General features: G+C 45.2%; 1 protein-coding gene across 3 annotated transcripts; it reads left to right on the forward strand.

Annotated features, from left to right (window-relative positions):
- The first annotated feature begins 366 nt into the window (after positions 1 to 366).
- Positions 367 to 12,082, forward strand: LOC136332126 (kallikrein-7-like). Of its 3 annotated transcripts, XM_066271425.1 has the most exons (7): positions 367 to 451; positions 2,341 to 2,414; positions 7,805 to 7,935; positions 8,359 to 8,507; positions 8,729 to 8,976; positions 9,610 to 9,746; positions 11,881 to 12,082. In XM_066271425.1, the coding sequence occupies exons 2-7, from the start codon at positions 2,405 to 2,407 to the stop codon at positions 12,034 to 12,036; spliced, it is 831 nt and encodes a 276-aa protein (XP_066127522.1). In that variant the 5' UTR covers positions 367 to 451; positions 2,341 to 2,404; the 3' UTR covers positions 12,037 to 12,082. The 3 variants fall into 3 exon arrangements, with proteins under 3 accessions (XP_066127522.1, XP_066127524.1, XP_066127523.1); XM_066271426.1 differs by lacking the exons at positions 367 to 451; positions 2,341 to 2,414 and adding an exon at positions 1,766 to 1,810 and having other exon boundaries at positions 8,354 to 8,507; XM_066271427.1 differs by lacking the exons at positions 367 to 451; positions 2,341 to 2,414; positions 7,805 to 7,935 and adding an exon at positions 1,743 to 1,810 and having other exon boundaries at positions 8,354 to 8,507.
- The last annotated feature ends 2,621 nt before the right edge of the window (positions 12,083 to 14,703 follow it).

Consider the following 14,703-nt stretch of genomic DNA (forward strand, 5'->3'; position numbering starts at 1 on the left):
ATTTCACGGAAAAGTCAGCACTAATCTGGAGGAGCCAGTCACAGTGACAGCAAATGGAAACAGCGCTTAATACAACATTTTCAGAAAACTGAAATTTGTTGCTCACATTTGGAAAAGGTCACAACCTCAGTCACTACCTACACCATAGAATAAGTCAATTCTGAATGGGTTACTGATTTAAATCTTAAAAATAAATTATAAAGTATTTGAAAATCAAATATAATTATGTGGTGTTAGATTAACAAAATATTTCATGATCAACACAAAAGGCATTAACTATATAAATGAAATGACAGATTAAATTTATGGCCTAGTTCTCATTAAAGAAACCCACCTTCATCTTCTGTGCTCCCACCCCCCCAGGCACACACACACAAATTGTTTCCAGCACAAAGAACTCTCCCAGACCATCATGATCAGACCCATGTTCTCCTGTTGGCAGGATCTTAAGGTAAAACCTCCGAAGTACACCGGCTTTTCCATTTCCTTCTGCCAAATCACGGACGCGATAGTGAGTTTTATTTTTCTTATATATGTGTTGTATGTTTCTGGAAAATGGAGTAGTGAAAACAACACAAAGAAATGGGATTTTGGATACTGTTCTGCTTCTGGTCATGAGACAATCACAGGTTCACTGTATGCAGCATTGTTAATATTCGCTGAAGTTTCATTTTCTGTGCTCACAGTCAGAGGCGGATTAAGGTCGGTTGAGGCCTCGGGTGCAGAAGAAAATATTGGGCCTCTTCAAAAAGAGGGGGGGGGAATAAAAATACATATTAACCATATATATATTTTTTTTTTTTTTTTTTTTTTACAGAGACAGAGAGAGAGTCAGAGAGAGGGATAGATAGGGACAGACAGAGAGAGATGAGAAGCATCAATCATCAGTTTTTCGTTGCAACACCTTAGTTGTTTATTGATTGCTTTCTCATATGTGCCTTGACTGTGGGCCTTCAGCAGACCGAGTAACCCCTTGCTCAGGCCAGCGACCTTGGGTCCAAGCTGGTGAGCTTTGCTCAAACCAGATGAGCCTGCGCTCAAGCTGGCGACCTCGGGGTCTCGAACCTGGGTCTTCCGCATCCCAGTCCGACGCTCTATCCACTGCGCCACTGCCTGGTCAGGCTTAACCATATTTTTAAATAAATAAAATATATTATGTACTGTTAATGTTAAAATTGCACATATGAAGCCAAACGTGGTGTCATTAGAAAAAAGTGTAAAGTTGGGGTGCGCCCACCATGTTCCCACTGTTAAATCCGCCTCTGCTCACAGTCTGTGCCATCGTCTCCATCGTTTACATCCTGTACAGACACAAGCAGAGGGTCCAACACATTCACAAGAATAATGTCTCCTCCAGACCCTCTGCTGAGTCCAGAGCTGCCTGGAGTATCCTTGTTCTGGTGAGTACCTGTGTCTTTTTATACCCTCTCTTCCACCTTTAACATCTGTACTGCTCTTTTTTATAATTTCTCTGGGTGGGTGGTGAACACTGCTGCCCTAAATTCTGTGTGTTTTTCAACTGGCAGCCTCTTTCTTCTCATGAGCAGAGATTCCAGTGTCTCCAGGCTCTGCTTTGTGTGGATAAAGAATACGACATTGCCTTATCTTATCAGAAATATGTGTATTATGTGTTCTTTCACAACATTCAGTTGTTTACTCTGTGTTCTTTCACAACATTCAGTTGTTTATTCACCCATCCCCCTCAGAAAGTCAACACAAGGAGAAGCCACGTGTGTTCCTAAGGTAGACCTTAATGGGTACTAAAATTTCTTCAGTGGCTGAATGAAGGAACCACATGGGCATAAAGGTGGTGAGTAAAGCAGTTTAGCCTGTCCTGATATATGGTATCTTGTCAATAACAGTATTCTTAATCTAATGTTGCTTAAAGTAAATTAAGTGAATTTATTTCCAACCCTTTGTCAGATTAATCAGTGTTTGAATAAGTGATGTAGTCATGGGGAAATTGTGCAAGGAGCTAATAATACACTCTAGAAATGGGTGTTGGGCCTGATCAGGTGGTGGTGCAGTGGATAGAGCATCAGACTGGGACACAGAGGGCCCTGGTTCAAAACCCCTAGGTCGTTAGCCTGAGCACAGGCTCATCTGGTTTGAGCAAAGCTCACTAGCTTGAACCAAAGGTCACTGGCTTGAGCAAGGGGTCACTCAGTCTGCTGTAGCCCCCCAGTCAAGGCACATATAAGAAAACAATCAATGAACAACTAAAGTGCCACAATGAAGAACTGATGCTTCTCATCTCTCTCCCTTCCTGTCTGTCTGTCCCTGTCTGTCTGTCTGTCTGTCTCTCTCTGTCTCTGTCATACATACACACACACACAAAAGAAATGGATGTTGGATATAATTAGAAAACAACTCTCTATGGGTTCCTCATGTGTGTGCATGCCTTATGGACAGAGGTATGTAGAGCTTTTGTTCAAGACTGTGTTTATTGACGTGTATGTGTTTCTAAAGTACATTGGAAGAAAAGGCCAGTGTTACCCTCTAGAACAGGAGACAGGCTTATTTGTTGTACAGGGAGATAAAGATGATGTCTTTAAAGAGTAAAGCAGGTTTGCTATCAATCTCCTTTATAAACTGAATGTTTCTATATTCAGGTGCTGCGAACCAGCGCGGCTAGTAATTCCAAGTCCTGAGTGGGAACGGCTTGGAATTAAGAAAATACGCTTAAAGAACTAAAGAATGGGTTCAGAAGGGCTCTGCAAAGCTGGCAGCAGAAACAGGGTGCACCAAAAACCACATCTTGCTTTATTTGTAGGACAAAGTGGGTCATTAGCAAATCAATGAGATCTCTGATCATGTTTCCAAGGCAACCCAAGAATTTTTATCAAGTGCAGAAAACCCCCATCATATATAACATCTTAAGTTCACACAAAACAGGATAGAAGAAACTTGCCTTCAGTCTTTCTGGGAGACATGGGGGGTAGGATGAGTATCAACTAACATGGAGGTGTGGGGAAGGGCTTAGCTTTTTGCAACTTAATCAGGCAAGTGAGATGAGGGGTTGGGCAGACTGTCAGTTTACAGCCAGTTCCCCACACCTCTGTCCCCCCCAAAATCTAAACTGCAAAAACTCTGTTTGCTTTTTGGTCCCCAACATTCAGACTTTCTCACATGTGCTGCAAACTCACTGCATGTTAACATTCACCTGGCCCTTTCTGCACCATTCTGATTGAAAATGGGGATGGGGGTTGCAAGAAAAATTTACAATTAGGATATTTATGCTGCCTGCTGTGCCATGAGTGATAAACTCTTTTGTTTTTAATTTAGAAATATCATGACTTCTTCCACCACCTCAACTCAGCCATTCTCATTCCTGAAATAACCATGGTTGTGATTCAAAACAAAAAGACACCTATAACTAATACCAAATAACATTTCATGTAAACTTTAATTTTTTAAATGTAAATAAAGGCCCAGGCCGGTTGCCTCAGCAGTAGAGTATCGCCCAGCGTGTGGAAGTTGCTGGTTTGATTCCGGGCCAGGTCACACAGGAGAAGCATCCATCTGCTTCTCCACCCTTCCCCCACCCCTTTCTCTCTGTCTCTCTCTTCCCCGCCCGCAGCCAAGGTTCTATTGGAGCAAAGTTGGCCCGGGCACTGAGGATGGCTCCATGGCCTCCGCCTCAGGTGCTAGAATGGCTCGGGTTGCAGCAGAGCAATGCCCCATATGGGTAGAGCATCGCACCCTCGTGGGCAGGCCAGTGGATCCCTGTTGGGCGCATGTAGGAGTCTGTCTGCCTCTATGCTTCTAACTTTGGAAAAATAAAAAAAATAATAATAACAATAATAATAATAATAAATAAATAAACATAAACAAAGTTTTGAAAAGAGACAAATGATATATATATAGAGAGAGAAAAAATAGTGAGAACTCTAAATATGCTCTTAAAATTTGGTTTATACTCAAGCAAAAGTTTAGCTACTCTCTAAGTCACAACAAATACAACAAATATAAATGTTCAGGTTAGGGTGTTGACTTGAGAGAGTCAATTGATCTGTATGAAAACACAAAAGAATGTCATTTGTTTGGATGTCTTTGTCATGAGAGAGACCAGAGCAGGACCAGCAGGTGGGCTCCGCATAAGTAGAGAGGATCCAAGAGGCCCCACAGGCAGAGCAGCCCAGAGTGATATTAGAGGAAATCAGTTACTATAAAAGCATATTAAACTGCGTGTGATAGAGATCCTTGGTAGCTCTCTCTCTCTCTGTGTAATCACAGCACCTGCTGTTTCTTCCACATGATACCTTGCAGGCCCCTTACACTTTTTTTTTCTAGTTTATGCTTACCATTCTTCCCATTCTCAGATCTTCATTACTTCCTGGTTCAAAACACCCTGAAAGTGTTTCCAAAATCCTCTGCACCTTTGCTTCAGAGCATGCGTTAAAGTTGCAAAAGGTGCAATGATTTGATTATTTTTCTTTTTACACTTGGCTGTCAGCATTTTGAAGGAAGGGGCTCTGTGTGTCCCGGTTTGAACACCACTGTAACCTCAGCACCCAGCCCAGCCTGGTATATAGCTCATGCTCAATACATGTCTTGCAAATGTTTGAAGGATTGGACCTGAGAGAGAATGTGGGAGGAGGTCTGGAGAATGAGCTACCACTGGAGGTAGGGTTGGGTTTGTTGGTTAATTTTGATTCCACATGGAGATTCTAGTTAGAATTAGATTTAGGTTCATGGTTTTGGATTGGATTTGGAATCTTACATGAGATTTTGACTCAACATGTAGGTCTTAATAAGGAAGAGTTTGGCTATAGGAACCAAAAACGCAAACAGATTAAAAAACCCTCCAAACCAGGACAGGAACCTGAAGATGACATGAGAAGAATAGGCTCTGTGGGGCATTGATTCACCAGCTCAGCGGCCTCATCAAAGACCCTCACTATCTCTACCTTTCTTATGTGGTCATTGATGTTGCTATGGCTTGGTCTACTGGTCATTCCCCTCCATGGCTCCAGGAGGGCTGCCCTGCTTTCAGAATTTACATCCAGAAGGGGCACCATTTAACAGAGTAAGGAAAAGCTCTTCTTGTGTCTTGCTTTGGAAAGCAGAAAGCAATTCCCAGAAGTGGTCCAGTGTTCTTCCCCTCATTCCTCATTGGTCAGAACTGCATCACATGTTCATTCTTAAACCAATTACTAAACAGCACAATATGACTCTATGCTTGGTGCAGGAAAGCTTAGCTGTATCACATGAGGATTCAAGGTTATTCAAACAAATCATGGTTTTGACAAAGTCAGAGTTAGTGCTTGGGAAGGCAACAGTAATGTCTATTTTGGGTCAAATTGGGACAGACATAGGATTGGGTTAGGGTTCAGGACTGAGATAAGATTTGCATTCAGATGAAGAATAAATCATATTTCAGGGACTGGGTTAGAAGTAAGGGTCAGTTCCACTGTTAGAAATATGCTGTTGCCTGACCAGGCAGTGACACAGTGGATACAGCATTGGTCTGGGATGCAGAGGACCCACGTTTGAAACCTCAAGGTCACCAGCTTGAGCATGGGGTTGCCGGCATGAACATGGGATCTAGACATGACTCCATGGTCACTGGCTTGAGTCCAAAGGTCACTGGCTTGAGCAAGAGGTCACTGGATCGACTGTAGCCCCACCCCACCCCAGTCAAGGCACATATAAGAAAGCAATCAATGAATAACTGAGATGCCACAACAAAGAATTGATACTTACCATCTCTCTCTCTCTTCCTGTCTCTTCCTATCTGTTCCTCTCTATGTCCCTCTGTCTCTGTCTCTCTCATTTAAAAAAAATTATTAAAAAAATGCAGTCTAGTAATAGCTTGACAATGGTTTCCCTCTTGCGCAAAGTAAAGTCAGAGTCTTACATTGGTCCTCAGTCCTGGTATCAACTGAGTCCTGCGATGCCTCTGACACCTTGCCCACCTTTCTCCCTTTGGTTCATTCAACTCCAGTCAAAAAACCTTCCCTGCTAAAACAAGGTCTCCTCTTGCCTTCTCAGCTGAGTATTTTCTCTGCCTAGGACTCATAGCTCACATGTAGCTACATGAATCCATCTACCACATCCTACCAGGTTTTATTCAAATGTCCTCTCTATACACAGAGCCTTTCTCATGGTCTTACCTAACATGGTAACTCCAGCAGTTCCAGAGAGGGAGAAGAGAGCAGTAATTCCCTATCCTTTCTTCTCATCTAATTTTTCTCCACAGCACGTACTGCCACATAACAAACTACTTAAGTTTTTATTTTTCTACTCGAGGTCTCCACCCACTGGAACAAGAGCTTCTTTGAAAGAATTTGTTCTTTTGTTGTTGCTGTGTCCTCAGAAGCCAGCATAGCTTCTGGCACAGAGTAAAAGCTCAGTGGATACTTCTTGAATTAATACAATGAGCAAAAGTGATCATACAAAGAAGTTTTTATTATAATAAAAACTATTCAAATGCATTACAAATGTGAAAAAGATCATATAAATGAGAATAATACTGTAGTGTGAAATATTATGCAATAATATAAATAAAAGAAATAATACAAATGTAGCAAGGGAAACAAATGTTCAGGATATTGTGCTGAGTAAATAAAATTTTGCATTAGATAGTAATTACCACACACATTTTTGTTACACATACATAGAGTGTATAGAAATCTATGTGTAGTATGAGACATAGACTAAAAGGTATCAGTAAACATTTAGTGCATAAAGTTAGGAAAGCTTTCTTTTCCTTTTTTAAAATGTTTATTTTATTCATTTAGAGACAGAAGAAGGGAGAGAGGGAGAGAGAGGGAGAGAGAGAGAGAGAGAGAGAGAGAGAGAGCAACATCAATCTGTTCCTGTATGTGCCCTGACCGTGGATCAAACCGGCAACTTCTGCACTTCAGGACAATTCTCTAACCAACCAAGCTATCCAGCCAAGGCTGAAAGTTTTCTAGTTTTTACTCATACCACTATGTTAAGGTTGGATTTTTGGTTCCAGCTTAAAGACATGTCTGGATTCAGCCTGGAAAGTTTGCCACATGCTGCTCAGGGGTAGGGTGTAGGGTTAGGCCACCCCTGAGAGATGGTGAAAGCAAGAAAGTCGACCACAGGGGAGGCCTCAGGACACATTCCATTTCTCAGCTCTTTGGGTCTTTGCCCCTCAGCGCCAGCACCTGGTCACTCCCTTAGTAGCTGCCACCAGCAATGGTCGATCTGGAATGTGCTGGGGCCAATTCTAGACCTGTCTTTAACCATCCTCAGTAGTGAGGGTGAGGGTAGCATGCGGGCCTCTTATTTTAGCTGCCTGAGGGGTGCTAGATAAGAACATGAAGATAGGAAGGTCCTAGAGGTGATTGTATCTGCACTCCAGGACCCTGCAGCTTTGGAGAGGGCAGGTGAGCTATAAGACGGCACTCTGCACAGAGCTGGGCACGGCTAACCCCCAGAGTAGACTGGGGCCCAGATCAGATCCGACTTACTGCAGGAGAGAAGGGGGCACATTTGGAGTGAAGCAGGTGAGTCCAGATGGGAAGATGACTGTGGCTCCTGCAGGGAAGGGGGGTCCCAAACTTCTGTTTTTGACAGATGAGGGGCTACAGGTCTGCAGTTTTTTATCTTTTGCCTAAAAATAATTTGAGATACTGAATCTCATTGATGTGGAAGGATCAAAATCCTGATTCCTAGATTCCAAATGAAAGGGTGTCTGGGGCCAAAGATGAGCTTTGGCACTGGGCTCCTGGTCTGAGGGAGATGATGGGTACAGACTAGAAATCCCGAGACTAAGGAGAAAGAGGTTTAAGGACAAGGACTTTGCTTCCTGAACTCTTTGCCGTTCCAGACCCCACAGAAGTGTCTCTTCCTCCATGTAGCAGCCCAAATAGGCTCCAGCAGGCCACATGGCAGGTCCACTTCTCCTGTCCCTGCCAATCCTACTGCTGTGCCCAGCCCTGGGATCTGCTGGACAAGGAGGTGAGGACCAGACTGGGGGGCCTGACCTTGCCCCTGGGCCTCACAGCGTCCCCGCCTCCCCTCCCCAGGGCCCCGCTCTCCAAGGAGTCCTGAGTCAGGACCCTCCTCCTGCAGCATCTTTCTCCCTTGGAGACAAGACTCTTCTGCTGTGTCCCCTTTCCTCCTGCTTCCTTCTGACCCGGGGGGTCCGGGTGCCCCCTAGGATGCCCCCTGCCCTCACTGTGTCTCCCACCAGCATCCGGCCGGGGCTGTCTGCAGCTCTCTGTGCGCTGAGCTCAGTTTCTGCCTCTGCCCTTCTCCGTGCCTCCCTGTCTGTCTGCCTCTCTCTCCAACACTGTCTCCGGGAATCCATCCGCGGGGACTCAGTCCTCCCCTGATGCCTGTCTGCCACCCATGTTTTCTCCATGTCTCCATGCAGCCCAGGATACAGGGGAAAGGATTGTTAATGGAGTTCCATGTACAAGAGGCTCCAATCCCTGGCAGGTGGCCCTGTTCAATGGCAACGAGATGGACTGTTCGGGCGTGCTGATCCACCAGCAGTGGGTGCTCACTGTCGCCCACTGCCACAGACAGTAGGTGCAGGGGGACCACAGCGATTCCACTTCTCATTCTGGGTCTCTGTGCAGGCTTCTCTCTTCATCTGTGTCTCCGCCTCTTTCTGAGCCCCTGTCTCTCGTTCTCTTTAGGTCCCTCTCTAGTTCTCTCTGTGTCTCTGTCTTCCTATCGCTTTCTCCCTCTCTGTCACCCTTTATGTGTCACAGTGTTTCTCTCTAATGTTGCTTTCCTCTTGTAGTGAGTACACTGTGCACATGGGCAGTGATCTGCTGAATGGTCCTAATGCCCAGAAGATCAGGGCTACAGAGTCATTCGTCTACCCTTATTTCTCCTGGGAGTTCCAGTCTAATGATATCATGCTTGTGAAGCTAAGCCGCCCGGCCAAGCTGTCATCAACTGTAAGGAAAGTCAACATTCCCTCTCAGTGCGTTCGCCCGGGGACCACATGTACTGTTTCCGGCTGGGGCACCATCACCAGCCCTGAAGGTGAGGCTGCCTTTGTTACCCAGCAGCCCTGGGCCCAGTTCCTTCCTCCATCAGGACCCAGGAGTCCAGGCCTCTTGCGATTTCTCCACAAACCCAGAGCCCGGAGCCCTAGCTCCCTCCACCCTTTCTTCTGGAGTCTCCTCTCCTAGGCCCAGAAACCATATCTCCCAGGATTCCATCCCATAGGCCCAGGAGACCAGAACTTTAGCAACCTCCTCACTCCAGTCAAAGGTTTCTGTCCTGAGATGCAGCTTTGGAGACTGGGGTGTCCAGGTTCAGACAGGGGAGTTCTGGCCCCAGGTCCTCATCCTGCAGACCCAGGTATCCAGGCCTTCAGCCACCTCAGTGTCCAGGTCACCAGCCACCTTTGTTCCTCAGACCAAGGACCCTGACACCCAACATCCTCGTCCCTCAGACCCAGAACAGTGAACCCCTAGCCCTCTTCTTCTTCAGATGTAGGAGTTCAGATGCAAGCCCCTTCCGATCTCAGACTCAGGGTCGAAGAGCTAGATCTTTTCCATGACCATAGTATTAAGTCAACCAGATCTCCCTCTTTCGAGTTCAGCCCCCCCCCATTAACATACGTGGGTTTGCAGACCCAGGCCTCTGACTGGCCCCTCCCTTTCCCACCAGAGACGTATCCATCCCAGCTTATGTGCACTAATGTCACCACCATCTCCACTGAGGAATGTCTGAAGTATTTCGTGCACGTGGAGAAATATCGCATGGTCTGTGGCGGCACCCAGGACAGCACCTCCAATGCCAATCAGGTGAGAGCTGCTCCCTCGCCTCCCCTGGATCCTGCTTCCTCTCAACCCAACTCCCCATCGTCCCCTCATCCCAACCGCAGGCTGGAAGCCTGACGCTGCTTCTGAGCTTTTCCCGCATCTTCCCAGTCGTGCTCTCCAGGCTCCCTGCTCAATCCTCTGCCAGGTCAGAGTGAGAGCCCATAGTGGTGGGCGGAGGGGGGAGCACAAAGTTGAAGTGGAGGGACCGGAGTAGAAAAACGAGGATCTGGGACACGGGGAAAGGCAGTGAGCACTGGCTATAGGCCCAAACTTTAAAGGGACACCAAACATAAATTATATTCTAATGCAATTTTTTTAATCTATGATTTTAAAAAATACTATCAGAATATTTAACAAAAATTAATCCATTTTGACTGGATTTTCTATTGTCTTGGGCTCTAATATGGTTCAAAAAAGATTGGAATTGATCCTGTGCTTATCCAAAATTGGGATAACCTGTTTGTCACAGACTTTAATTAATTAATTTATTTATTTCTGAAATGAGAAGGGGAGGCAGAAAGACTCCCGCATATATGCTCAACAGGGATCCACCCAGTATGCCCACCAGGGGGCGATGCTCTGCATTGTTCTGTTGCAACTGGAGACACTCTAGTGCCTGAAGTGGAGGCCACAGAGCCATCCTCAGCGCCCGCCTGTGCCAACTTTGCTGTAGTGGAGCCTTGACTGCGGGAGGGGAAGAGAGAGACAGAGAGGAAGGAGAGGGAGAGGGGTGGAGAAGCAGATGGATGCTTCTCCTGTGTGCCCTGGCTGGGAATCAAACCCGGGGCTTCCACACGCCAGTCTAATAATGCTCTACTGCTGGGCCAACAGGCCAGGGCTTCTAAAGCAATTTTTAAAAAAAAAATCTGTGATAAAATATTAGAATTTTCAACAAAAAGGCATCCATTTTGACTGGATTTTTTATTGCCTTGGGCTCTAATATGGTTCAGAAAAGCTTGGAACTGAACCTGTGTTTATCCAAAACTGGGATAACCTGTTTGTCATAGATTTTAATTTTTAAGGGATTGCATTAAAATACTCATGGCAAACATTGAGTGGTCCCGCAAGATAATGTCTTGCTTATATATCTTCGCACTGGTCCTAGTCCTAAGCAGAGAGGGAGTCCCTCCTCTTTGTTCATCTTTCCCCATCTGTAACCCTTGCTCTGCCTCTGAGAATCATCTTCCTTCATCTTTCTTTAAACATCATTTCATTTCCTTATTTTCATCTGTGATCACTGTGCTGGGATCTCCTCTCTCTCTCTCTCTCTCATTCTGTGTCTGTCACTCTTGTTTCTTCCATCCAATATTTCTGCTTCTCTGTACCTTCCTTCCTTCCCTTTATTCCCTTCATGCTCATCTCTGCCTCTCTCTGTTTCCATTTGATTTGATTTGATTTTTTTTTTTTTTTTTGAAACCCCAATCTCGTTACTCATGTCTGCACTCTTAGCTTTCAGGAACAGCAGGATGGTGTGCATTAGGGAGAGGGACGATGGGACAAGGCTGAGTGTCCTAATGGGACATTTCCCCTTGTCCCACCGTGAGGGCTGATTTATAAATGAACGTGCATGCTGCGCAGGGACACAGAGCCCCACACTCGGGACAGTCCCACATTTGGTTTCACGCACTCCGATTGCTGTCTTGAAATTCATGTATTTGAATATGAGGGTCAGCATTTTTATTGTGCACTGAACCCTGTGACTTAGATTTTGGTTCTGCCTCTGGTTTCTGAGACTTACCCTGTCTCCCATCCCCAGGTAAGGAATGTATGGGTTCACTAAAGGTAATTTCTCTTCTCTCATTGGTTTGGCAAAGAGTCCTTCACCATTGGAAATAAATGGAGCTCTAACCTCCGGGAAACCCCGCCCTCTCCCTGTGATTGGTCTCATTGGCTAGGGTTCAAACCAATGTCTTCAGAAAAGACCTGGTTTGCCCTCTCCATGATAGCATTAATTTCTGCTCTGCTATTGGTCCAGAGAGACAATGAACCCCTCCCATTGGCCAGGGTAGAAGACTGTGGTCTGGCAGGACAAAGACTTGATAACCTGTGGGGGTGTATAGGACTTCGCAGTGCTGGTTAGTCTGAAGCCAAAACTAATCTGCTCTCTCCCTTCCAGGGTGACTCAGGGGGACCACTGATGTGCAGTGGCTCCCTGCGAGGCCTGGTGTCCCGGAAACCTTTGTCTTTATTCCGACGCCTGAACCCAGTTGTCTTCACCCAAATATGCAAATACCGTAAATGGATATATGATACCATGAGAGAAAACTCTTAATCTCTCCATACTCCCATCTCTTCATTACTATGCCCTGAACCGGAAATTCAAAGAAATAAAACATCAATAATCTAAAATCATATTTGGCTTGAGCATTTTTCAAAGTCACATTAAACATTACAATATACCAGGTGTGTAAAACAATCAATAGGCAGAAACCGACAATCAGAACACAAAAACTGGCCCCGGCTCACTGGATAGACTGTCAGCCTGGCATGCAGACACCCTGGGTTAGATCCCGATCAAGGCACACATGAGAAGCAACCATCTGCTTCTCTTCCCTCCACCTCCCCCTTCTCTCTCTCTTCCTGTCCCATGACCAATGCCTCTATTGATTCGAGCCTCAGTCCAGGCATTGAGGATAGCTACGTTGATTTCAGTATCAGCCCCAGACCGTGTTGCCAGATGGATCCTGGTCGGGGTGCATGCGGGAGTTTGTCTCACTATCTCCCCTCCTCTCAAGAAGAAGAAGAAGAAGAGAAGGAGGAGGAGGAGGAGGAGGAGGAGGAGGAGGAGGAGGAGGAGGAAGAAGAGGATGAGAACAAGAAATTGAGTGGCTGATGTCATAAAACGGAAGTGATTGTCCAATGTGAACCAGAAATTCAGGAATAGAGTGGACTATGGGGTCTGGCAGAGGAACAGAGCAACTAAGAGTGGACAAAAGGTGGAAGGACCCACATAAACAGAAAGCTCAATTCTGCCTTAGGGCACATTTGGATACAAGTGTCAGAGCCCTAGTTCAAACTGGCTTATGCAAAAGAGGGTAGCTAAGATAGCTAAGCTTAGGTAGCTAAGAAGTCTGCAGGCATAGCTTATGATGTTGAGGAAGTTACACGGGTACCACATTCTCAAGTTCTCGAAATGATGACTAAAGCCAATCAGTTCTCTTCTGTTTGTCTGGGACAATTTCCTAATCTCTCATTCTGCCTCCTCTCTGCCTCTGTTTCTCTCTCCCATGTTCTTCTTAGCTGTTTCTCATCTCTGCTTGTTTCTGTTCTTTTGTGTTTATCATTCTAGACCCTGTAGACCTGGAGTATATACAGCAGCTACAGACAGACCCAGTTAAGCAAACCCAGAAAAAAAAAGAGAAAAAAAAACCCACCTCTTCCTTTCTCCTGGCAACTTGATTTTAATATCAAGAAACTCTGACTGGTCTAGCTTGAACAGAGCCCTTTCCCATGGACCAATCATTATTTCTATAATAGATACAGTACTCTATTAACTTAACCTGAATCGTGCATCTAGTTCAATGGGTGGGAGGTCATGTAGAAGTACCAAAAACAATTGGCAGTTTCACCAAAAATACTAAGGAAGCAGTTTTTAAGAAGGGAGGAGATGTTCTTGAAGAAAGGGGAAGTGAATCCAGGAAGTCAAAAAAAAATAAGCGTTCAGATCCCAATGTGTGAAATCAGAAGGCTCCAGGATCAGTGTCCAGGGTCCCCCGGGGTAAGGCACAGCTGGCAGGAAGGGCAGGTGCCAGTTCTCAGGTGTGATCATGAGCTAACAAGCAAAGGTTCAGGGTAGGTCAGATGGCAAGGGTGGAATGAGTCTGGGTGCCCGGGTGAGATTTTGAATAGTTTTCAGCCTGAACTGAAGGACACAGCAGGGCTGAGATTTGGAAGTCTTCACCATGTATGGGGTGGCATCATTAACAGGCTCATGGGGTCTTGAATTTGTTTTCAGTCAAATGAGACTCAGAGTGTGTGACAGTGTCATCAGGAAATCTGGTGAGACTGGGAGCAGTTCTCAGAATTTCCAAATTCTTCCTCTTCTGATTCCTGAGCTGAATGACGTTGCTCACATGACCTTATGTCTTTTAAATCTTACTCTACTCAACACCTCCTGCCCAGGTGCCCACCAATCAGTAGAGACCACGGCCCTAAAGAACACACCTGGAAAGCTGATGAATATTCTACTGGGATCCTCCTGAGACCTCCAAATAGATACCCTGAGGACAAAGACCCAGGGCAGCTCTCTCTATGAAGCAGGCCCATGCCTTTCCCCACCCCCTTCACCCAGGTGCCATTTTCCTTGCCTCTAAATTCTTTCTTAGCCAGATCTCAAGTACCAAGGTTGCTGAACCAAGGCCCAGTCTGACTCCACCGGTCTGACATCTGGTGGCATTCTCACTGCCAACGCATCCAAATAGTAACATAACTGGATAAAGTTTTGTTTTATTTTTTATTTATATCCATGCTGTTTATTTTATTGTTTAACTTATTTTTTATTTTTTTATTGATTCATTTTAGAAAGGGAGAGAGAGAGAGGAGGGGGGAGGAGACAGGTGGAGAAGCAAATGGTTGCTTCTTCTTTGTTCCCTGACTGGGAATCGAACCTAGGACATCCATACACCAGATGGACGCTCTACAGCTGAGGAAACTGGCCAGGGCTTATTATTTTATTTATTGATGATTGTGGCATATTGTGTCTGAATCTGTAGAGTTAGGAGTATGATAAAGATAAAATGAAAATTTGAAATATTCTACATAAATACAATATTGCTTCATCACATGTACTACTTTACTGGCCAATAAAAATCACAAGTACAGTAAAAATAAATAAACCTTTATTGCTCACCTATAAAAACAGGGGAAGTCAATCATCGCTCAGACTTATGAGAGGAATAGTGACAAGGTCCAACACGTTCCTGACACATCACATAGAACA

The sequence above is a fragment of the Saccopteryx bilineata genome, chromosome 3 (genome assembly GCF_036850765.1).
Source record: "Saccopteryx bilineata isolate mSacBil1 chromosome 3, mSacBil1_pri_phased_curated, whole genome shotgun sequence".
Lineage (NCBI taxonomy): Eukaryota > Metazoa > Chordata > Mammalia > Chiroptera > Emballonuridae > Saccopteryx > Saccopteryx bilineata.

Bases quoted from the DNA above. Each gene is read 5' to 3' on its own strand.
- LOC136332126 (XM_066271425.1), top strand. The intron at 7,936-8,358 runs GTGAGGACCAGA...CATGCAGCCCAG, and splicing joins GGGATCTGCTGGACAAGGAG to GATACAGGGGAAAGGATTGT. The intron at 8,508-8,728 runs GTAGGTGCAGGG...TTCCTCTTGTAG, and splicing joins GTCGCCCACTGCCACAGACA to TGAGTACACTGTGCACATGG.